Source organism: Macrotis lagotis, chromosome 5 (genome assembly GCF_037893015.1).
Source record: "Macrotis lagotis isolate mMagLag1 chromosome 5, bilby.v1.9.chrom.fasta, whole genome shotgun sequence".
NCBI lineage: Eukaryota > Metazoa > Chordata > Mammalia > Peramelemorphia > Peramelidae > Macrotis > Macrotis lagotis.
Genome location: NC_133662.1, coordinates 9,851,977 through 9,875,547, shown reverse-complemented (window position 1 = coordinate 9,875,547; position 23,571 = coordinate 9,851,977). Strand labels below are relative to the sequence as shown.

Sequence of the window (23,571 nt, the reverse complement as noted above, 5' to 3'; positions counted from 1 at the left end):
ATAGAATAATCTTTCATCATCATAGTCATCATTATTATTAATAATATTATCATTATGCAAAAAATCCCCCAAGGGAGAACTGATTCACAAAGAGCTGGAAAACTGTCAGTTCTCTATTTCATCCCCTCTGACTTAAGTTCTTCTAATCATTCTTGGAACAGACAGCATTCCCTTACATGGAATCAAAGCCCCAAGCCTGAACATAGTGCATATTGTCAACTCACTTTTTCTCTGCCTGTTATGAGGAGGGACTGATGTCTTTTTGTTTAAATCTGGTCAAGGAAAAATAGTGTGTAGGGATATCTAGGTAGCACAGTGTATAGAGCACCAGTCCTGGAATCAGGAGAGCCTGAGTTCAAATCCATCCTCAGACTCTTAATAATTACCTAGCTATTTGACCTTGGGCAAGTCATTTAAAACCCTCCTCCAGTTCTTGTGCTCACCTGATTAGTTTATAATATCAGGTCAATTCCATCTTCCCCATACATCTTCAATACTTGCCTTTTTTTGCTACTTCCATCAACACCTACCTTGTTTGAGTTTTGCTTTCTTCTTTCTAAACTTCAACATGCAGTATCTTAATTGATTGTTCCATCTCTAATATCTACCAGGTGATAATAATAGCTTCTACTTCCCAAGGTTGGTGGGAGAATAAAATTATAATATTTATGAAGTAGCTTACCAACCTAAAAATCCATGTAAATGTTAGCAATTATTATTGTGTTACTCCTAAACTAATTTTCCTTCTGCACCATTTTGATTTATGTCCCTTTTTCTCTCAGAATACTTCAGTGTTTTCCCCTTACCAGTCCAGACTTCTCAGTCTCATGTTCAAGCCTTCCATAACCTACTCTGTAAATCTTGTGTGTAGTTAGTTCCATTGTCTCCTATTAAACTGTGAGCTCCTTCAAGGCCTTCTTTGTATCCCCCCATGTTTAGCACAGTGTCTGGTACATAGTAGGTGCTTAATAAATGCTCTTTATTTGAATGATTGATTCCAACCTATTTTCCTAGACTTATCTTTCATTTTTCTCCTTCATGGTTTCTAGGCTCAAACAATATTGTACTATATATCAGTCCCCAAACATGATACTGGTGCTCTCTATGATTTTTCTAACATTGATTAGTATTGGAATTGCCTCTGGACCAAATCAAGTTATTGACATTCTACTGATCCTCTAAGACCCAACAAGATTTCTCTCTTTCATTAAGCCTTCCTTGATTCCCCCATTCATTAACAAGTTTTCCTCCCCAATCCTCCCCAAAACTCATAGCACTCTAAACCGCTCCAGTGTTTTCAATTAACATTCTCATTTGTATTCTAGTTCTTTGTGTATAAAATTATCTCTTACTAGTTTCATGAGAGTAGAGACCAAGCCCTAACTCAATTTGGCATCTCCCTTGGGAACCAGCATAATGCCTTGTAGAAATAGTAATTTATAAAAATGTGTGAAATTATTTAATGCTTTAATAAAGAAAGTAGTTAAATAAATAAATAGCAATGTCTGTAAGAATTACTACAAATAAGCCATAATTCTGGATAAATGTGAACTGATTGTCAATAGAAAGAAGGAACTAAGGGGACTGCCACCTGTGGATTCCAGAGAGACAAGATTAATCAGAATCTATCTTTGCTATCACTAAAGGTGGATTCTGTTACTGGTGAATCATCTCAAATAAATCTATCTCTAGATATGAGCCCAGTGAAATCATTGTAGATGGATATATTTAAAAAGAAGCTATCAATTAACTCTTTCAGTCCCCTTCTCCAGTGTCCCATGTTCCAACTGGGAAGTTCTTTATGCTTACAGAGCTCAAATCCCTCTTGCAATCAAGATGATATTTTATTGTTTGTAGGATTTAAGATTCAGCAATGAGTCACACAAAGCTAATGTATTGTTCTATTTCCTATAAACCCATGCAGTAAAATGTTAGCCCATATATTAAGCCCCAACAACAGTGAAGCAGATAGCTAGGGATTGCTATTATTCTGCACACATCACACAGGTACCTGTAGTCCCTTTTCCAGAATCATACAGGGAAGTCCATCTCTCAAAGACTTCACTTACCACTTTAACTCAACACCATTCTTATGACTGATCTTCTAATCTAAATTTTTCCATCTCCCTTCTTCCCTTCCCCTTGGGTAATTCTCATTGTACAATGTTAGATAAGAATGTTGGATTCATTTGTCACTCATTAGGCTGGAGACCATAGGTCATGAAATACAAACCCCTTGACTGCCTTCAGGATCCCATGAATGATTTCACCATTCTTATCCCACCACTTGATCATCTTTTTGTTCATTCCTTCTCACTATTTTCCTCCATTGGCATTAGATGGTAAGTAGATTAGGGGTGAGAGAGAGAGTAAGAAAGAGGATAACTGCCCTCAAGAGTTGTGTGAACCTTACACAGAAGAAAATATTCTCAGCCCAGAAGTCTTGTTGAATAAGGTTCTTTATCTTCTTCTCAGGCTGAATCTCTATCCAGAAAGGCAGACAGATTATTGAGCACATAGGTAAGCACCACTCAAGTCCTGACTCCCTGGGTAGGCTTGGGGGAGGGGAGAGGGAGAAGGGAGAGAAGGGATCAATTGAAATCTCTAGGGTGGTTCAAGAGGGAGAAAAGTCTTGACCTGAACTTCTCTGGGAAAGAGAAGGACAGTTTATGTCCCTGGGATTCACTAGTAGACTAGGAAAGTAGAAAGTAGGGGTTCAAATTCCTCCTTTGTTTCTCCCTAATGTGTGACCTTGGATACAATTTCTCCCAGTTTCAGGGGTTACAAGGACTAACCTTATTTGTGACACACTCTTGACCCCTCTTACCCATACCTCATCCAGAAGAGGGTCATTTCCCTCTCAAGGGTTCAAGGAGAAACTGGACCCTCTGCCCCAGAGACCAAAGAAGGGAAAAATTTTCCCAATGAAAGAGGTAGTGAAGGTGTAGATGGGTTCTTGAGTGGTAGCATTGCTAAATGTCACCCAACCCACCTCATAATCAAGGGAGACACGGATTTGCCTGGGATTCTCTTCCAGGGACAGTCTGGTAGGAAAGGAGCCCAAGGCTGAAACAAAACCCCAGGCCAGTCGCACTGCCCATATCCCTTCCTCTGGTCTAAATTTGAGTTCCCCTTTCCGTTGGACATCCTGGTTTACCACACCCATGGTGCAGCTGCCTCCATGGGCTAGGTCCACAGCTATCACCCAAGTGTGCCTCCCTCCCACAAAGCCAGCCTGAGCTAGGACACAGATGGCTCGGTCAAAACGTAGTGGACTGTCCAGTGAGGTCTGCCATTTATAGGAGAACTGGGCCTGGTGGAGATCTTCTGATAGAAGGAGCTTAGGATGGGCTGTCTGAGGGTCTAAGAAGATATGGGCTGGAAGGAAGAGAAGAATGTGTACAATTAACATCGATGTTATTGATGAATTTGGCATCAATTTCTTGCTGCAGCCTAGACAGAAGCCCCTTCCTCCTTATGTCACTCTAAATATACGACTAACTTCCACACATCCTGGGGAACCAAAATGACCCTTTCCTTTATTCAAGAAATCTTCCCTTCTTTTTTGTTTTTATTTTTTTAGGTTTTTTTTTTTTTTGCAAGGCAAATGGGGTTAAGTGGCTTGCCCAAGGCCACACGGCTAGGTAATTATTAAGTGTCTGAGACCGGATTTGAACCCAGGTACTCCTGACTGCAGGGCCGGTGCTTTATCCACTGTGCAACCTAGCCACCCTAATCTTCCCTTCTTAAGAAAGAAAATTTGATCTGCAAATCAACCTGAATCAGACTAGTCTTAATTTTCCTTCTAACTTTCCTGTGACATTGTATAGGCCACTATACCTAGGACAGTAGGCATCACAAAACAGTCCAACCCTCTTGTTTTTCCAAAAGAAAATGAATCCCAGACTAGCAAAATGATTTGCCCAAGAAAGTAGCATAGAAAGTAGCAGAGCTGGGACTTTGACTCTAAATCCAGCCCTCTTCCATCTCCTCCTTTCTCTTGCACTCATTCTGGACTTGTTTGGCTTCTCTACTGTGCCCACTCCTCTTTTCAGCTTTCTTTTCTGTGTCTTCCCTCATTATATTGTAAATTCCTTGAGGACAAGGTCTCTCTTTTCCCCATTTTTATCCCTAGTATTTAGCATGCTAAGTGTTTAGCACACTAAGCACTTAGTATAGAAAAAGAACTTGATAAATATTTATCAGCTATTGACAATCAGTTCTTAGCTTTTCCTGTAAATTAAGGGTATTAGACTAGATAGTCAACAAAATCCTTTCAAACTAGAGGAGTGGATTATTAGCATTTTCAATATGAGGATCAACACCTTGGGCAACTAGTGGTACAGGAGATAAAGTATCAGGTCTGTAGTCATAAATTCAAATTCAGCCTTGGACACATACTAACTGTATGACCCTGGGCAAGTTACTTCACCCTGTTTGACACAGTTTCTTCATCTGTAAAATAAGCTGGAGAAGGAAATGGCAAACTACTCCAGTATCTTTGCCAAGAAAAGCCCAAATGAAGTCAGAAATTAATGGAACCTGGAACACACTATAAATTGTGGCTTAATTTATTGTCCTGTTGATTATATAGGCTTCAGAAAGTGATAGAGTATATCATTAATAGATTTTTTTTTCAGGTAGCCAATTGCCAAACATCAGCACATCCCCTTTTTAAACTCTGATCTTCTACAATTCCATGATCCACTCACATGAACTCTATTCCTAGTAGACTGATGAGAGTATATTCTGAGCCCCAGTATATATCTTTTCTCATATTTATAATGCTCTTTCCTCTCCCACCTGACCAATTAAGATTAGTTCAACCTGTCAAATTTGGCGTAAAGCTCTTCTCCAGGAAGCCTTCCCTTAAGACACACATTCCATTTGGAGTCAACATTCAATTTAACAGTGTTGTTCAATCATTTCAGTCACATCAGACTTTCCATGATCTTATTTGGAGTATTCTTGGGAAAGATAATTGGGGGGTGGGGGTGGCATGCCAAGATGGCAGAGTGAAGACAGAAAATCCTGGAGCTCTCCCCCAGACAACTCCAAGTACCTTTAAAGAATGACTCTCATCAAATTCTAGAGTGGTGAAACCCACAGAAAGACTTAGTGAAACAATTTCTTCAGCCCAAGACAACTTGGAAGATCCATGCAAAAGATCTATTAAAACAGAGCTATAAAGGGCATCAGCTGTACTGGAGCAAACTGACTCCAGTAATCCAGAAATAGCTCACAGGGTACCAAGGTCCCTGGGGGCACCTGGGTCCATGGCAGCAGGGATGATTTCCAGACCTCTCAGCCCAGTGATTACCAAGGACAGCTTGGAAGGTCAATGAAAAAACTCTGCTGCACCATAGTGAGAGCTAAGTCCAGTCCACAGCCTCAGTGTAGATCTGGCCCTAGCTTCAGTAGCAGACCTGGGGAGTCACCTGGCAGCTGCTTCCAAAGCACTCAGTCCACAGATGGTAAGAGTCTCTTTGCTATCTCTGAGGCAGGACTCTTTTGCTTTGCCCACACTCAGACCCAGGTAGCAGTCTGGGTCCCAGTGTCAGGAAAAGGAATTTTGTTGCCGTAGTGGAACAGGAACCCTCCTCACAGATCCAGGGCAGAGGGGAGTGCTTGTGGGCATCCCTAGACCAGAGCATAGGCCAGGAGAGCAGCCAGAGCCTCTCATAAAACCTTGAAAGAACTGAGGTTGGGGGGGGGCGGGGTTAGGGGAGGAGGTGGCACTGAAAAGAACTGCAAAAACCCTCAAAAGCTTGGGAAAGTGTATTCTCCACCCCAAAAGTAGAGGCCCATCTTAACAAAGAGTTAAAATCAAGTTGTAGCCTGGAGAAATGAGTAAACAACAGAAGAAAAAACAATCTGACCATAGACAATTACTTTGATCTTATGGAAGATCAAAATACACACTCACAAAATAACAAAATCAAAACCTCCAAGAAAAATATGAATTGGTTTCAGGCTATGGCAGAGCTCAAAAAAGATTTTGAAAATCAAGTAGAGGAGGTAGAGGAAAAATTGGGAAGACAAATGAGAGAGAAGCAGGAAAAAACAGGAAAACCAAGCCAGCAGCTTGGTGAAGGAAATAAAAAAAAAAAAACACCAAAAGAAAATAACATGGTAAAAACCAGTTTAGGTCAAATGAAAAAAAGCAATTCAAACAGTCAGTGAAGAAAAGAATGTCTTTAAAAAGCAGAAATGGCCAAAAAGAAAAGGAGAAACAAATGGAAAAGAAGAAAATAACTCCTTCAAATGTAGAGTGAAGCTAAGGGAAGTAGATGACTTTGTGAGAAATCAAGAAACAATGAAACAAAACCAAAAGAATGAAGAAAATGTGAAATATGTCATTGGAAAAGCAACTGACCTGGAAAATAGATCCAGGGGATAATTTAAAAATTATTGGGCTGCTTGAAAGTCATGACCAGGAAAAGAGGCTAGACTTCATTTTTCAAGAAATAATTCAGGGGCGGCTAGGTGGCATAGTGGATAAAGCACCGACCTTGGAGCTGGGAATACCTGGGTTCAAATCCTGTCTCAGACACTTAATAATTACCTAGCTGTGTGGCCTTGGGCAAGCCACTTAATCCCATTGTCTTGCAAAAACCTAATAAATAAATAAATAAATAAATAATCCAGCAAAATTGCTCTGATATCCTAGAAGCAGAGGATAAAATAGAAATTGAGGGAATCCACTAATCAGCTCCTGAAAGAGATTCTCCCCCCCAAAAAAACTCCCAGGAATATTATAGCCAAATTCCAGAATTCCCAGATCAAGAGAAAATATTACAAGCAGCCAGGTAGAAACAATTCAAATATCATGGAACTGCAGTCATGATTATACAGGATTTAGGATCCTCTGCATTAAGGTTTTGTACAGCTTGGAATACAATGCAAAAGAGCTTAAATCACAACCAAGAATCAACTACCCTGCAAAATTGAACATCCTCTTTCAGGGGAAAAGACAGACATTCAGTGAAATAGGGCACTTTCAAACTTTCCTGTTGAAATGACCAGAGCTGAACAGAAAATTTGATCTTCAAGTACAGGACCCAAGTAAATCATCAAAAGAGTGGAAGAGAAGAGCAAATTATGAGGGATTTAATGATGCTGAACTACTTGTATTCCTGCATGGGAAGACGATACTGGTACCTCATATGAACCTTCTCATTTGTTAGGGCAGTTAGAAGGAGCATATATAGACAAGGCACAGGAGGGAGCTGAATATGAAGGTATAATATATTATAAAGACAGAGTTAATGGATAAGAAGGGAATGTACTGGGAGAAAGGGAAAGGAGAGGTAGAATGAGATAAGTTATTTTACATAAAAGAGGCAAGAAAAAGCTTTTGCAATGGAGTGGGAGGGGGGAGGTAAGGGGGAATGAGTGAGCCTTCACTCTCATCAGAAGTGGCTCAGAGAGGAAATAACATACACACTCATTTGGAAATAGAAATCTATCTTACCATAGAGGAAAATAGGAGAGGGGAGGGGGTGATATAGGTAATAGAAGAGAGGGAAGATCATGGGAGAGGATAGTCCAATATAGCACACTTTTGAGGAGGAATAGGGAAAAGGAGAGAGAGAATAGAATAAATGGAGATGAGGGGGAATAAGATGTAGGGAAATTCAGCTAGTAATAGCAATTATGGGAAAAAAACATTGAAGCAATTTCTCTGATGGACTTATGATAAAGAATGCTATCCATCCTAAAGACAGAGTTGATGGTATCTGAATAGACTGAAACACTTGTTTTTTCTCTCACTTTATTTTTCTTGAGATGTCTCTTTTGTTGGGGTGGGGATATGTTTACTTTTATTATATGACTATTATAGCAATGTGAAAAAAATTATAAAAAAAGATAATTGGAGTAGTTTGCTATTTCCTTCTCCAATTCATTTTACAGATGATGAAATTGAAGCAAATAGGATTAAGTGACTTTCCCAGGGTCACATGGGAAGTGTCTAAGTTCAGATTTGAACTCAGGTCTTCTGATTCTAGGATTAGCACCCCGTTGACTGTAGTACCTAATTACCCTTCAACAAACAGTACTTGGAGCTTTAGGAAAGGAGTTATCAATTAATTAGTGCTTTACTGTGCTAAGTACTTTGCAATTATTTTATCATTTGATCATTGCAACAATCCTGGGATCTTTATCCCCATTTTATAGAAGAGAAAACAGAAAAACAGAGGTCAAGTGATTTGCCCAGTGTCATAAAGGTAGTAAGGTCAAATTTGAATTCAAATCTTCCTGACTCCAAACCCAGGACTATATCTATTATTTCATAAATGCAACCTACCCATGAAGCTCCATAAGGGCAAATACTGTCTTTTCTTCTTTTTTTTTATCTCCTTGAGGTGTGTCCCATGTACAATTCTGTCTCCTTGTTAGGGAAAACTGAAATACTCCTAACACAAATGTCCACATTCTTCTTGGCCCCAAGACACTCACCTGGTTCGTAGTCCAGTTCAAAAAGCAGTTTTTCTGTGGCAAAGGGTAAAAAAGGTAGATGGGATTTATGTTAGTTATAAGTGAAAACTTAGAAAGAGTTTAACCCCTTTCCGGACAGATGCTGAGAAGCAGAGAGTGTGGGAAAGAGGCTCATAGAAGTCCATGAAAGTGTATACAGGAGCACCTGTACTTGGCTTGCCAGAGCCATTTGTTAAATTTCCAATGTGAGCATTGTATACTTCAGAAATCAGTAATTACTACAAATAAGGACTTGGTTTATTATTATGCTGAATGTCTAGACTTAAGAAAGCAATAGATAAAATGTTAATAATGCAAATTAAATTTATAAGTATATTTGCAACATTAACAGCAACATTGTGTGATGATCAGCTGTGATGGACTTGCTCTTCTCAGCAATATAATGATCAAAGACAATTCTAAAGGAGTTGTGATGGAAAATATCATCCAGATCCAGAGAAGGAATTATGAAGTATGAATACTATACTATATACTATATTCACTATATTCACTTTTTTAAAATTTGTTTAATATTTTGTTTTTTCCCCCTATGGCTCTTTCCCTTTTGTTTTGATTCTTCTTTTACAACATGATTAATATGGAAATATGTTTAACATAGTTATATATATATATATATATATATATATACATATATATATATGTATATATGTATATATGTACATATATATATAAAAAACCTAAATTAGATTACTTGCTGTCAAGGGGAGGGAGGAGGAAAGGAAGGGAAGGAGAAAAATGTGAAACTCAAAACTACAAAAACATGAATGTTGAAAACTATCTTTGCATGTAGTTGGAAAAATAAATAAATAAATTTATTTTTTAAAAAAGGACTACCATAGTTGTAAAAAAAAAAGCACATATGCATATATTTCTGCTGCCCCTCCTCCCTAACACATCCCCAGTCTGGCTATTAAATATTTATCAGCCTATACACTAAAGGTTTGTAATAATAATCACTGGCATTTATATAGTGCTTTAAGGTTTGCATAATCTTATCTGAAACTCATTATTACCCTCAGGGTTAATGTCAGGAACTAGGGGAAGATAGGAAATAGAGAAGAGATAGGTTAACATTACTGGAGGCAATGTGATATAATAAAGAGAGCCCTGGACTAGAATTCAAGAAACTTACATACAAATCTTGGCTGTTACTTATTGACTGTGCAACCTTGGGGAAACCATTTCTGTAGCCTTAAGTTACCCAATCTGTAAAATGAAGCAGTTGCACTAGATGGTACCTAAAGCCTCTTTCAGATCCAGAATTCTTGATTCTTTTAAATTTTATTTATTTAAGGTAATGGGGTTAAGTAACTTGCCTAAGGTCACACAGCTAAGCAACTATTAAGCATCTGAGGTTGGATTTGAACTCAGGTCCTCCTGCCTCCAGGGTGGGTATTCTTATCTACCACACCACCTAGCTGCCCCATATTCTTGATTCTTGATTAGGAATTATCAATATTAATTATAAATGCTGTTAATTTTCCTATTGTTGAAGATTTCTTTTGTTAATAACTTTCATTGTTATTTTACTACTGATAATCAAATGATTCCATTCTTTTTCTAGGACTTTAAATACTTTTTTTTCTTATTAGAAATGTTAACTAACATTCCCGTGAAAGGGAATGGAGATTACCCTCATTGTCTTATCAAATCTGTAGATGAGGAAACTAAGACACAAACTGGTAATACAATTTGCCCAAAATGACACAGCAAATCAGTAATGGAGCTAGAAAAACCAATCCAGGTGTTTTCTATCCAGAAATAATTTTACATCACTTAGGTCTACAACATCTGGTATTTGGGTGAGTCTTTCAAATCCCACTGTGATGTGGGCATGTGTAGATCCTCTTACCCAGAAACATCTTTATTTCTTTCTGCAGTTGAAGGGCCTGTTGAGGAAAGTCCCGGATCCTCTCACCCAGGTCAGGAGACACAGCCTCTGGTTTCCGGCACTTTCTGGTTTCACACCTAGAAACATACACACAAAAAAGAAAAATAGTGGAATCCTAGAGATCATCCTACTAGAGATTCTTTGAGTACTCTGAGCTGGTCATTAGTTGATCACTAGAGCTCCCACTAGTTATGGAAGTCCCAAGACCCACAACCACTTTCTCCTAAAAGCCTTGAAGCTTTGTTAAAATTGGGAATGTATGTATGTGTGTATGTATATATGTATATGCATATATATGCAATAAATACAGGAATTAGACTTATGGTTTCATATGTATATGGTTTCACTCCCAAGTGAATAAGAGTCCCTCTACCAAGACAACCCTCTACCAGGCCAACACCATCATTGCACCTTGGAGTTTTAGAAAATTATCGGGACCGCTAGGTGGCATTGGGGCGGCTAGGTGGTGTAGTGGATAAAGCACCGGCCTTGGAGTCAGGAGTACCTGGATTCAAATCTGGTCTCAGACACTTAATAAATTACCTAGCTGTGTGGCCTTGGGCAAGCCACTTAACCCCATTTGCCTTGCAAAAAACCTAAAAAAAAAATTATCTAGATAAAGAGAGGTTAAGTAGAATTCCAGAGGACAACCAGTATATGTCAAAGGAAGAACTTGAATCCAAGTCTGCCTATATACTGATTATCTAATACTAATAACCCAATTTTTATAGTACTTAAAGAATTAGAGTATACTTTCCTCATAGCAACACTGAAATTATCCTCCTCTTATCAAATTTTTAGATGGGGAAACAAACTATAATTTGTGCAATTTGCTCAAAAATCACACAGCAAATGAACAGTGGAGTTAGCAAGTCAAATCAGGTGTTATCTATCCAGATAGAATTTTACATCATTTAGGCCTGCAACAAATGGTGTCTTTTAAAATCGTACTGGGATTTATTATTAACACCTTTATTTACCTCTTTAGTTATTCATAGGGAGGGAGTCACTTACCCAGGATGATATAGGGCTGGAAGTCAAACCTCCAGGATTCTTTCCTCTACGCTTGGTTTGCTCTCTCTCTACATGGATGTATGAATACTTGTATAAGTCTGTTTATAGTGTATGTAGGTATGAGTTTACTTGTCTAGTACACATATATTTTCTCTTAGACATTACATAGCTCTTTCCTTGTGTAGCCTCTCATTTGTTTCTTGGGTTCAGTTCTGCCCCATGAAGAACTGCAACTCAGACTTGGGAATGCAGGTTTTTGGAAAGAAAATAGATACTTATTAAAGGAAGTTACAGCATATTAAGAAAGGGATAGAAAAGTTAGAAAGAGTTTTAAGAGAATACCACATGGATTGCTGATTGAATTTAGCCAGGCCAGCTGGTTAGGGTTCCACAGGAGACTGGAAGGTCAAAGAGGGCCCCTCCCCCTCTGATCTCCTTAAATTCTCTCCCAGAGTCCATGGGTGACCTGGGAATGATCCAAGTCCCTCACTGGAGATTTTGCCTCTTGGGGAGGGGTCTCTTTTGGGTGATCTTCCAGGACCTGTGCTCCCTGGCCGCCCCACCAGAATAGAATGTAATTCAAATCAGGTTGAAAGTCAGGCCCTCAGGTGTGGCCTAAATTAGATGATAAAGGAAGATTCCCTTTATTATGTGAACAAAAGATTTACAAAGTTTGTCTCCAACTGATCTCATCACTCTCAAGCCCAGTTTTCTCTGCATCTTTTGTACCTTTTTAAATGTTGTTTAGTCATTTTCAATTGTGTTTGACTTATTGTGTATGACCCCATTTGGGATTTTCTTGGCAAACATATTGGAATGTGTCTTCATGTCTTTCTCTACTTCATTTAATGATTGAAGAAATCAAGATAAACATGATTAAGTTATTTGCCCAGGATCACACAGCTAGAATGTATCTTAAGTCAGATTCAAATTCATGAAGATATGCATCTAACTCCTCCTAAAGTTTTTCTCATATTTTATTGCATTATGTTAGTTATTGTGTGGGTATTTTATCATATCATATCTATTAGATTGTGAGCAGTCTAAGGGCAGGAACTTTCCCAGTGCTCAGCACATAGTAGGCATTTACTCAGTGTCCTCAGTGTTTTTTGTTTGTTTGTTAGATGTACTAACCATTGGGCAAGCCCACTTCACTATCTAGTGTCTCTCAAACAGAATAATTACATTAAAACACAGTTTCTTCATTGGGAATTCCCTGCACCAATGAAATCACAGGTCTGAACCAAATGATGATGATGATAAATCAATGAATTAGAAATGATTGTGTGCTTGTGTACACATGTGTACATAATTCATGGATATAGTATATGTGTATCTGTATGTATTTGTGTATGGAAGAAGAAGGAAAGAGCAAAAAATAATCACTTGCCTGATCAGTGTACTCCTGATGTCCTAAAAGAAAGAAATATCAAACACTTAGTTCCCGTTTCCCATCTTTCCTGAAGGTCACTTAGAAATTCTTGAGTACCACAGTCATATCTCATTGTTGAAAGAGACTCCAAAAGCCACATCTAATTCTGGGCTTATTTGAAGTACATTTCTGGTTACTGTTTAACTATTATCCAACCTCTGATTTGCAATTTCCAAAAGGCCTCACAATATAAGACATTTTTCTACTTTGAGACACCTAATTATTAAGAAGTTTTTCCTATCATGAGTAGATGTCTATCTCATTCCCCTTTTTCTTTTTATTCTGAATGTAAACAACAAATAAAAATAGCATTTCCATGTTGCAATATGGAACAAAAAGAAAGTATCATATATCAAATGTATATTGCCATTATGTTAAGCTTGCTTTTCTTTTTAAAATAAAAAGTTAAATATGTAATATTCATAGTTGTTTTATCTGTGATTCTTTTTGGTCTTTCTTTTGTTCTCTTCTCATCTTGCTGGGAGCCAGGGACAGGACTGGGACAGAAAGATTGGGGGAGGGGGTTCCTATCCCTAATCTTTGTGTAGATAAAAAAAGTTTAACAAAAAAAGCTCTCCAGAAGGACAAATGTATATATAACACACTTTTAAGTTTAATTTGCATTATAAAAATTTTCTCCATCAATTTATTAAGTCAGCACAATGAACAAAACAATAAATTAATGTTTTTTTAATTGTAGTTTTGTCAATAAATTATATCAGACTCTTTGTGAATCTTTTGGGGAGTTTTCTTGTTAAAGATCCTGAAGTGGTTTCCTATTTCCTCTCCAGCTCATTTTTACAGATGAACTGAGGCAAACAGGATTAAGAAATTTGCCCAGGGTCACACAACTAGGAATTATCTGAGGTTGAATTTGAACTCAATTCCTTCCCACTCCAGGGCCAGCACTCTATCACCTAGCTTTCTAAAATTAAACCCTAATCTGTAGTATTTATTAATTTGTGAGGTGTAAAATGCTCACTGAAAATTAGCTGTTGGTTTCTGCACACAACTCTCCCTTTTTCCTCCACATTTTCACCTATTATTTTTGCTAGATCTCCCTAGCCCATGGAAGGCATGAGTAGACCTCCATGATACTGCCCATACTCCTACTGCCTATTTGCAAATCCAAAATATGTTCACTGCAGAAAGAGGAAATGAGGTCATTCTGAGCTCTGAAATTCGATTAAAAAAAAATGTCTACTTCACAAGGTATTCATTTTGTCTTTATTTTCTTCTAAATGTAACCAGGCAGATGGTGTAGTACAATGGATGGTATTGGGCTTCATGTCAGGAATACTCATTTTCTTAGTCCAAATCCCAGACACTTCTTACTTGTGTGACCCTGGGCAAATCACTTCACCCCATATGCCTCAGTTTCCTATCTGAAAAATGAGCTGGAAAAGGAAATGGTAAACCCTCCAGTAGCTTTACCAAGAAAATCTTAAATGGAGGTCATGAAAATTCAGACCTGCCCAACAACAAATTGTTACTTAGTTGTTCCTGACACAAAGCTGAAATTTGCTTATGAACTCATTGGTCTTAGCTCTTTCCTACAAAAGAAGGAAGAGAGGAGGAATAGGGAAGTAGAGATGATAAGTCATATGTTTATAGTTCTTTACAAAGCACTTAGCATGGTGTCAGGTACATAGAAGGCACTTAATAAGTGTTTATTGCTGACCAATTGTGAGGTATGTTTTTAATAAATTCTTGTTCATTGGTTATTTTAAGATTCCCAGAAAAGGGAATTCCATAGGTTCTGTCAGTCATTTGTTCCAATTTACCTCAACAAATAATACTGTACCCATCTTGCATCTTGAAGCTCAAGATTAAATGACTTGCACTTGGTCATATAGTAAGTCTTGAAATGTTAGTGTGCCTCACTGCCTGTCCTGGCTTAGAGAAAAAAAATAAATGTCTCCACATTGCTCACCTTTAGTAGTTCTTTTGCTGGGCGCTCCAATTTTTCCTTCAATTCTGATATCAAAGCATTAAAACGGCAGATCTCATTTTGGACAAGGCACTCGAACTCATTCTTCTGCTTCAAAATGTCTCCACCCAATTCTTCTAACTCGGTCAAAAGTAAATATTGCTGCCTCTCCAGAAACCAGCACATATGCTCAAATTCTGAGATGACCTTCTCTCTCTTGGTGGCTATCTGTGCCTAGGGGAGCAGAGAAAGGGAACAGAGAGATGGCCAAGAAACAATCCCTGCCTTCTCCTTTCTGCTCCTCTTCCTCTCCTCTTGTTCTTCCTTCTTTCCCATTTCCCTCCTTCACTCCCATTTCCTCCATGTCTACCATCCCATCTCCTTCAGCTTAGTGTTACTGATATTTTTATGCATCAGACACTCAAAAATCTCAGAGAATCATCTTTCTTCACCTATCACAGTATGGTGTAGAGGTAGAGAGAAAGTATAAAATGACTTCCTAGGCTCTGTCCAGATTGGAAAGGAATCACTAACAGGAGACAACCAGAGGGCAGATGAGGATGGCATATGAATATCTTACCAATAAGACCTGGATCCTTTGATCTTCCCTGGACTGTATTCTTCGAATGTCTTCCCTCTCATTCTTCAGAAATTCTAGACATCTATGGATTTGTTCCTGAGAAGAGGGAAGGAGTCCTTAGGATGGAAAAATCAGATGATTCCTTTGAGGGTCAGGGAAGTTTTTTTTCAATCACTTGCCTCTAGGCAGGACTAGACTTTATTCTCCCTTGATTCTCTTCCTAGGAGCAGCTAGTAGTTCAGTGGTTTTATATATAGTATGGATCTTAGAATCAGGAGAATCTGAGTTCAAACCCTGCCTCAGAAACTTACTAGCTATGTGACCCTGGGCACAAGTCACTTAATCTCTCTCTGCCTCAGTTTCCTCATCTGCCAAATGGAGATAATGATAGCACCTCCCTCCCAAGGTTATTGTAAGGATCAAATGTGACAAAATATGCAATGTTTTGCAATCCTTAAAATGCTATGGTTGCTAACTCTACACCCAATTTGACAATTCCCCCTTTCAAGCTCTTTTGATAAATATAACATGAGCAATAAATGCAGGTGTTCCCCAAGACTATGTTCTAGACCCTCTCTTCTCTATACTTTTATCCTTGATGAATAATTGCCATCACTAGGAGGATGACTCCTCAATCTAATCTAGCTCACATTTCTCCTCTGAGTTCCAGTCCCTCTTCACTTTTTATAGAACATTCCAAAAAGAGTGTCACATAAGCATCACAAACTCAACATATCTTCAACAGAACTTATCATCTTTTCTCTAACTCACTTGTCTTCTGAACTTAACTCTTTCTGTCAAGGGTACCACCATCCTTCCAGTCATCCAAGGTCACAATCTCAAAGTCATTCCTGATTTCTTATGAACACTCACCACAAATATACAATCTGTTGCCAAATCTTGTCATTTCTATCTCTACAATATCTCCTATATTTGTCCCTTTTTCTCCACCACATACACAAAAAAACTCCACCTTCTGCAGGTTCTGATCCCATCCCACTATCATAGATTCCTAATTGGAAGATCCACATTTAATTTCTCCTCTCCAGTCCAACCTCTGCACAGTTGTTCAAGTAACATTCCTAAACAACAGTTCTCACCATGTTACTCCCGTTTTAATAGATTCTAGTCGCTTCCTTTTACCTCAGGCATCTAATATAAATTCCTCTGTCATCTAAAGCCCTTGATAATATAGCCCTAAACTATCTTTCCAGCCTTACTCCCCTCATCATCTACTGCAGTTCAGTCAAACTGATCTTTTTACTGTTTCTCTTACAAACCATTTTCCACCTTTACCCCTCCAGTCTTAGCCAATGGGTTGTTTTCCAATCCTGGAATGATTTTTTTTTTTAGGTTTTTGCAAGGCAAATGGGGTTAAGTGGCTTGCCCAAGGCCACACAGCTAGGTAATTATTAAGTGTGTGAGGCCAGCTTAGAACTCAGGTACTCCTGACTCCAGGGCCGGTGCTCTATCCACTGCGCCACCTAGCCGCCCCTGGAATGCTCTTCTAAAGAGAGGATCTCATAGAATCCCTAGTGCTGAAGCTCCACTTAAACACCCCTTGCTCATGAGGCATTTCCTGATGTCCCCAAGTGGCAAGTGCCTTACCCTCAAAATGATTTTGTAACTATTTTGTAAATAAATTTGTGAATTTATTCTATTGAATTCAAAATATGAAATTACCAGAGTTTTGCAGAGGACTGGGACCCTCTTCTCAAATCTCTCTCCCTCAGGCCCAGTTTTCCTCAGACCCTTATATTATCTTCCCTTGTCATAACCCCTCTTATCAGATGACCCCATACCAAACTCCAAGTCTGTTGCTTACATCCTACCCTGTTAGAGAGCCTGTTCTAAAGTCTCAATCCATCACATTGAAGCTTAGGCCTATTTCCCCCAGTCTTCGGTAGAGTTTGGTCAACACATTTCTCATTTTTCTTTTCCTTTAAAGACAGTATTTCCAATCCAATGCTATATAACTAGCATTTGTTGAATTACTACCATATGCAAGACACTGTTGAATACACTGAGGATACAAAGACAAAAGGAAAAATAGTTCCTGCCTTCAAAGAGCATGCATTTTATTAGGGTGAAAAGCACATACACACAAATAATTCAAAAAGTGAGTGATCACTTATAACTACAGTAACTAGGAAAAGCTTCCTGTAGGAGGCAGCATGTGAAATGAATCTTGAATGAAACTAAGGAGTCTAAGAGAAAGAGGTGAGGAAAGAGGGAATTTCAGGCATGGCATTCTAAGAGAAGTTTCAGGCAGGGAGGGGGCACAGCCTATGTACAAAGGGACAGAGGTGAAGGATAAAACAGCCTATAGGTAAGTCTAATTAGAACTGAGTTTAAAAAGGGGGATAATATGAAAAAAGCCTGAAAAGTTGACTGGAGCCAGAATATGGGTTAACCTGGAATGTCAAGCTAAATAATTTCTATTTTATCCTGGAATAATAGGGAATGATCGAAGATTCTTGAGCAGGGAAATCCATGCTCAGGTGCATGATATGATATTTGTGTGGGATATTGTAAAATAGAGAAACAGTATGAGGTAGTAAATAGGAAGCAGACCTCTACTAAGAGTCAGAAAGACCTAAGCTCAAGCTCTGCCTCAAATACTGACTACCTATATGATCTTCATCAAGAGAATTTGCATCTCAGGGACCCAAAGGACTCTTTAGGAATATTGCAGAACAATTGCAAAAGTAGTGAGGATTTTCTACAATAATGAAATCATAGTCTTTAATCCTTCCCCTGCCCACCCCAAATATTAATGGATATCTACCAGAGGATTGAGTTTATATTCAGCCTTTTAAAAACTAAGATCAAATAACCTATAATATATAATATAATATAATATAATATAATATAATATAATATAATATAATATAATATATAATATTTATGTTTCAGAACTTGTTAGTGATAGGGACTTGATATTACAAAAATTTAAAGATATAAAAAGATCTATAAAAAAAACAGCAAAAGAGACCCAAAACCCTCCTCCCTCATTCTGTTAATGTTCATAACATTTACCATGATTGATGATAATCTTATCAAAAGTATCCCTAACCATCTTTCCTGAAAAATTAAACAACTCCTTTCTTTCTACCTCATATCCTCATTCTTGGCTTATTGCTTTGATCTTATCAGGACTCACAAATTCTCCATATATTTCCTCAGTCTCTCCTGGACTGACATCCCTCATGGAAATCCAAAGGGAATAGACCCTAAGAAAAACAAAATAGCTTTAAAAAGTGTACTAGAATAGTAGTCAAGAGAACACAGTTCTCTTGTTGATTTTACCTCTAACTAGCTCTTTGACCTTGGACATATCTTGCGACTTCTGTGGTCCTTAATTTCCTTTTCTGTACAATGTGTAGGCTAAACTAGATAATCTCTAAATCTCTTTCCAGGAAATAAAAAGCTGACTCTCAAAATTCATGAACAGGAAAAGAAAAAATAATGATAATTTTTTAAAAAGATAATTTGGATAAAAATTCATTTGACTTTAGAAGAGAGTCAGAGGTATAGGATTATGAAATATTAGAATTAGAAAGAAAGGATTGTTTAGTCCAATCCTTCCCTGAGCAGGAATTCTCTCAACATTCTCAACAGATATTCTTATAGTTAGTTCCCCATTAATGGAAAAGTCACACACACACACACACACACACACACACACACACACACACACACACACATACCAGAAAATAAAAGTCATTTGGTATGATAGAGTGGAAAGAGCAATGGATTTGGAGATAGGGTACTTGGGTTCAATTACCAGATCTTATAGACTGTTGACTTATGGCAAGTCACTTAGTCCTCAATTTCCTTATCTGTAAAATGAAAGAACTTATGATCCTATGGGCATGATGTAATGGGAAAAAACCATTAAACTCAGAATTAAATTACCTGGGTTTGAATACTGGCTTGGTCATGCTAGCTAACTCTGTAAACTTGTGGGATTCACTAAATCAGTATGATCCTCAATTTCTTCATCCCTAAAATAAGTATATTAATCCCCCGCAGTCAGAAAAATCGAATGAGGTCATAGGATCATAGCCTGAGAACTGGAAAGGGATCCTACAGATCATCTAGTCCAACTTTCTCATTTTACAAATGAAGAATCAAGGCCAAAAGAAGTTAAAGTATTTGCCAGGCTACACCGTAACAGAGTCAAGATATGAATCCAGATCTTCAGACTCCAGAGCCCATGCTCTTTCCAATGAGCAGGGAGTCCCCAAAGTCTTCACTAAGATATCTGGGACACTTCATACTATGTTACTTCCACATAATAGTAATAATGAATGTAAAAATGTTTTGTAAATATTGAAAGTTACGTAAACTTTAAGTATTAGGAATAATATTCACCATAAAATCTATTTACTCGACCTCAAACTCATACACTTTAGACTTCTGTACACTCAGATACATACATATACTCACACACCTGCTGAAATATACACTTTCCAAACACTCTCTCCTGTAAAGACTGACATATACAATTACTGTGCTCTTTGACCAAGTCTTCCTTTGGGAGCATAGCATACAAATGGATGGGAAAATGGGGTCATGGGAGGAGAAGAGAAGGTGGGAAAGTAGTCCAAGATCATTATAGATAATCCACAAAGCAAGATGACTGAGAGAAGACTGTATTCATAGGCACTAGTCCCAAGGTTATTTATTTGAAGCCCAAAGCTCTGGTCTCAGGGAATTTGGAGCATGGGTACCCATCTTTCTTACCCTATAGGGATCTGCTGCATCCTTCAGGAAACGCACAGTGTGATTCCTGTGCTCTAGAGCCTCCCGGCACTTCACACACAACTGCTTTTCATCATCCTCACAGAAAAAGTAAATTTTTTCCTCATGTTCCTCACAGAGGTCCTCTCCCAGGCCTAAAGGAGGTGCCAACTTGAGCCTCTCGATCTTTTCCACAACACTAGCCAGTTGCCAATTAGCCCGGAGTTCCTTAAGATGGAAGGAATCCTTGCAGAGAGGACACAGGAGTTGCTCACCAGGTTCAGGACCAGGGATTTCACAGTAGCGAGTAAGGCAACTCCGACAGAAGTTGTGACCACAGTCAATGGTAACAGGTTCTCTCAGGATGCCTTGGCAGATGGGGCAATTGACTTCATCTTCGAGGGTGGTCAAGGAAGTAGCTGAAGCCATAGTGATCTCAGTAAACCCTTGCTGTCTTCAGGGCCAGTCCTTTGTCTCACCTTTTCTGTTTGATTGGCTGGGTTAGGAACAAAGAGAGGCAAGGAGGGGACAAACACGCATTACACTCAACTATGCACACAGTCAAAAATACATTCAGACACATACTCAAGTAAACATTTATACATATGCAAACACATTTACACACAAAGTCACATACAAAGTTCAAAGTCACATATAACCTCATTTATACCAGTCCACACATGCAGTCATACACAAAAGTAACTGCCACTTCCTGTGGAGTCTTCAGACTCCAGGTTTCTTTGTCCCTCTCTCCAATCCAAGCCAACACACCATACCAATCAATAATTGAGAAGAAGTGGTATAGGAAAGATTTGCAGAAATTACAGAGATGATCTTAATAGCTCTCTGCTTTGGGTTCCATGATTTGGTGCTCTCCATCCCCTTTGTCAATCTGAACAACCATGACTGGAGAGGCTAAACCCAAATTCAATTCAGCAAAGGGTGGATTATCCCCTGCAAAAATAGTGTCTCCTCTTAAGTAGGTGGGGCAATAGGAAAGGTGATGACAACTGACCTTTCCCAACCCCAGCCCCAACAACAGGACCAGATGTCTCCAGCAAGATTAGCTATATCAACTGTCTCAGGCTACTGACAGCTGTTTGTGAGGGGCGTGAAGGAATTCTGATAAGGGAACTGAACCCCTGGTGTTTTCAAGAGATTATACTCATTCTGGTTTTCCTATATGATCTGAAGTCAAACAAATTAGGGAAATGAGGTGGGAAATGGAGTTAAGCAGCACAAACAGTGCTTGGAACAGGAAAAAGGAAAGTGAGATGGTTTGAAGACTTGTTTTTGAGGAGAAAGACAGTGAAATGTTTACTGGAACCTTGGTCTTGATCGTGGAGTTGTAAGACTTGACCATTATTATTTTTAGTAGTTAAAGTTTGTATACTGGGCAATTTGTTTAAACTTGTGAACCTCAATTTCCTATATGTAAAACAGGAATGAAAATCACTGTAATTACCTATATTACAACATAAATGTGAAGATCAAATAAGATAATGATTTATACTTCTAAACTAATTGTTCTAAGCTTTTGGGCAGTCTGATGAGATCAACAAACTCCTTTCTTAGAATGATGCTTTTCTGTGGATAAAATTAAATATAAAGATACCAAAAAACCCCAATAATATTCTAATACAGGTAACAAAATTGAAAAAGGATACTAGATTCATGATCTAGAGTAAGAGTCTCTGCTATAGAGTACGATATAGCTATTGTTATTATAAGGTATTGTTATCAATATTTACCACAGTCTATGCCCCCAAAATGATATTGGGGGAAATACATATATATATATATATATATATATATATATATATATATATATATAATAGATAAAAAGAAAAAAGATAAGTATTTGATAAAAAATGCAATTTTTAGGCTTCAGTTAAAGCTTCTCTACTTCTCTACTTGGAGAAGAATACAGCCTGTATTCAAATCAATATAACATTATCAACATTTCTTCAGATACAAGCTTTCTAGTGCTTGATTTTATATAATACACTAAGGTTTACAAAGTGTTTTCCTCATAACGGTCTTCTTAAGGCAGGTAATAAAAGGGTAAGGATAAAATGTAATATAGTGGCAAGAGGGCTATTTTGAGTTAAAGTACCTGAATTCAAATACTAATTCTATCATTTACTATATTTAATAAGAATAAGCACATAAGAATGGCCTACCTGCAACAAGATCTGTCCTAGTGTGGTTCAAAAGGAGGCAGAATAGGCAGCTATTCCTCTTCTTCCCCACCTTCTCTGAGGGAGACTTTCATTCCTGCCAGGAGAGGAAGCAAAAGGTTGGGGCCAGAGGTCATCACTCTACTCTCCTCAGAGAAAGAGGATACTGGGCTAGAATATATTCATCTGTTCCCTTAAATCTTATTTATCTAGGGGATATGATCAGATTTGATCTAATTTTGATCACTTCATTCTTTTGGGGGGGAAAGCATCAGTATCCAAGACTTGACTCCTAGTTCTACAATGAACATATACAAAAAATAGCAAAGAAATCCTTTTATCCAAATCATATCAAAATAGAAAATAGAGAGGATATCACAGAAGGATCTATACAGTATTGAGTACATATAGAAATAAAACAGGTTGGGGGTGGCTAGGTGGCCTAGTGGATAAAGCACCAGCCCTGGAGTCAGGAGTACCTGGGTTCAAATCCAGTCTCAGACACTTAATAATTACCTAGCTGTGTGGCGTTGGGCAAGCCACTTAACCCTGTTTGCCTTACAAAAAAAAAAAAAAAAAAACCACTAAAATAAATAAATAAATAACACAAAACAGGTGAAGGAGCACTCACATTGGAAACAAGATGATTTGAGTTAAATCCTTAATAGAGACATGGAGATTGCCAGTTCCTTTCATGTCTTCCCAGGATCTTTACCTTCAGCAACCCAAAGTGAAGTTGGCCTCTTCTATCTTTTTTCTTGAAGTTCAATGTCAAAAGTGCTTAAAGTGACTTCCAGATGGCCTAGAGCTGAACTCTCTTGACTCTTATGAACTCTATCCCACCCCTCAAACAAGGTAGAGCATTTATCTCCATCAATAAGGAGAGGGTTCCACCACTGGATTGGAACAAGAGTCACATACCTTCAAAGTAGAATGTTGCTTAAAATCTCTAAAGTTTCTCTGGACTAAAAACGGACTAAATGATGCCAATTGTTTCTTTCAATTCTTAATGTAAGAGTTAGCTTTAGTAGCTTTACAAATAAAGAAAATGAAGTGATTTGCCATAAGTCCAAGATTACTAAGTGTAGGAGAAAGGATTCAAAAGGATTTCTTTTTTTGTTTTTAACTTGAAAAAACTAAAATGGTCTCAGAACATTCTTTAAATTCAACAACCGAAGCATCTTGAGTTATCTTGCCATCTGTCCTGCCATAATCATTTTGCTTTCTCTTTGACTTCTGAAACTCAATCAAATCAATACTGCCATTGTTTCTGGAAAGGACATGAAAATGGACTGTCTT

The 23,571-nt window shown here is 38.1% G+C and overlaps 1 protein-coding gene across 7 annotated transcripts; it reads right to left on the bottom strand.

Annotated features, from left to right (window-relative positions):
* Positions 1 to 1,825: 1,825 nt before the first annotated feature.
* On the bottom strand, positions 1,826 to 22,369 carry TRIM10 (tripartite motif containing 10). 7 transcript variants are annotated; one of them, XM_074236818.1, is made up of 8 exons: positions 22,276 to 22,369; positions 20,096 to 20,588; positions 15,347 to 15,442; positions 14,770 to 15,000; positions 12,795 to 12,817; positions 10,352 to 10,467; positions 8,461 to 8,493; positions 1,826 to 3,378 (listed from the first exon to the last, which is right to left on the bottom strand). In XM_074236818.1, exons 2-8 carry the CDS (start codon positions 20,519 to 20,521, stop codon positions 2,861 to 2,863), a joined length of 1,443 nt encoding a protein of 480 aa, XP_074092919.1. In that variant the 5' UTR covers positions 20,522 to 20,588; positions 22,276 to 22,369; the 3' UTR covers positions 1,826 to 2,860. The 7 variants fall into 7 exon arrangements, with proteins under 7 accessions (XP_074092919.1, XP_074092916.1, XP_074092917.1 ...); XM_074236815.1 differs by lacking the exon at positions 22,276 to 22,369 and adding an exon at positions 20,752 to 21,064; XM_074236816.1 differs by lacking the exon at positions 22,276 to 22,369 and adding an exon at positions 20,763 to 21,064.
* Between the last annotated feature and the right edge of the window lie 1,202 nt (positions 22,370 to 23,571).

Coding starts and splice junctions, on each gene's coding strand:
- TRIM10 (XM_074236818.1), bottom strand. CDS start 20,521: ATGGCTTCAGCTACTTCCTTGACCACCCTCGAAGATGAAGTCAATTGC. Junction 12,818..14,769: donor CAGCAAAAGAACTACTAAAG/GTGAGCAATGTG, acceptor TCTTTCTTTTAG/GACATCAGGAGTACACTGAT. Junction 8,494..10,351: donor AGAAATAAAGATGTTTCTGG/GTAAGAGGATCT, acceptor CCTTTGCCACAG/AAAAACTGCTTTTTGAACTG.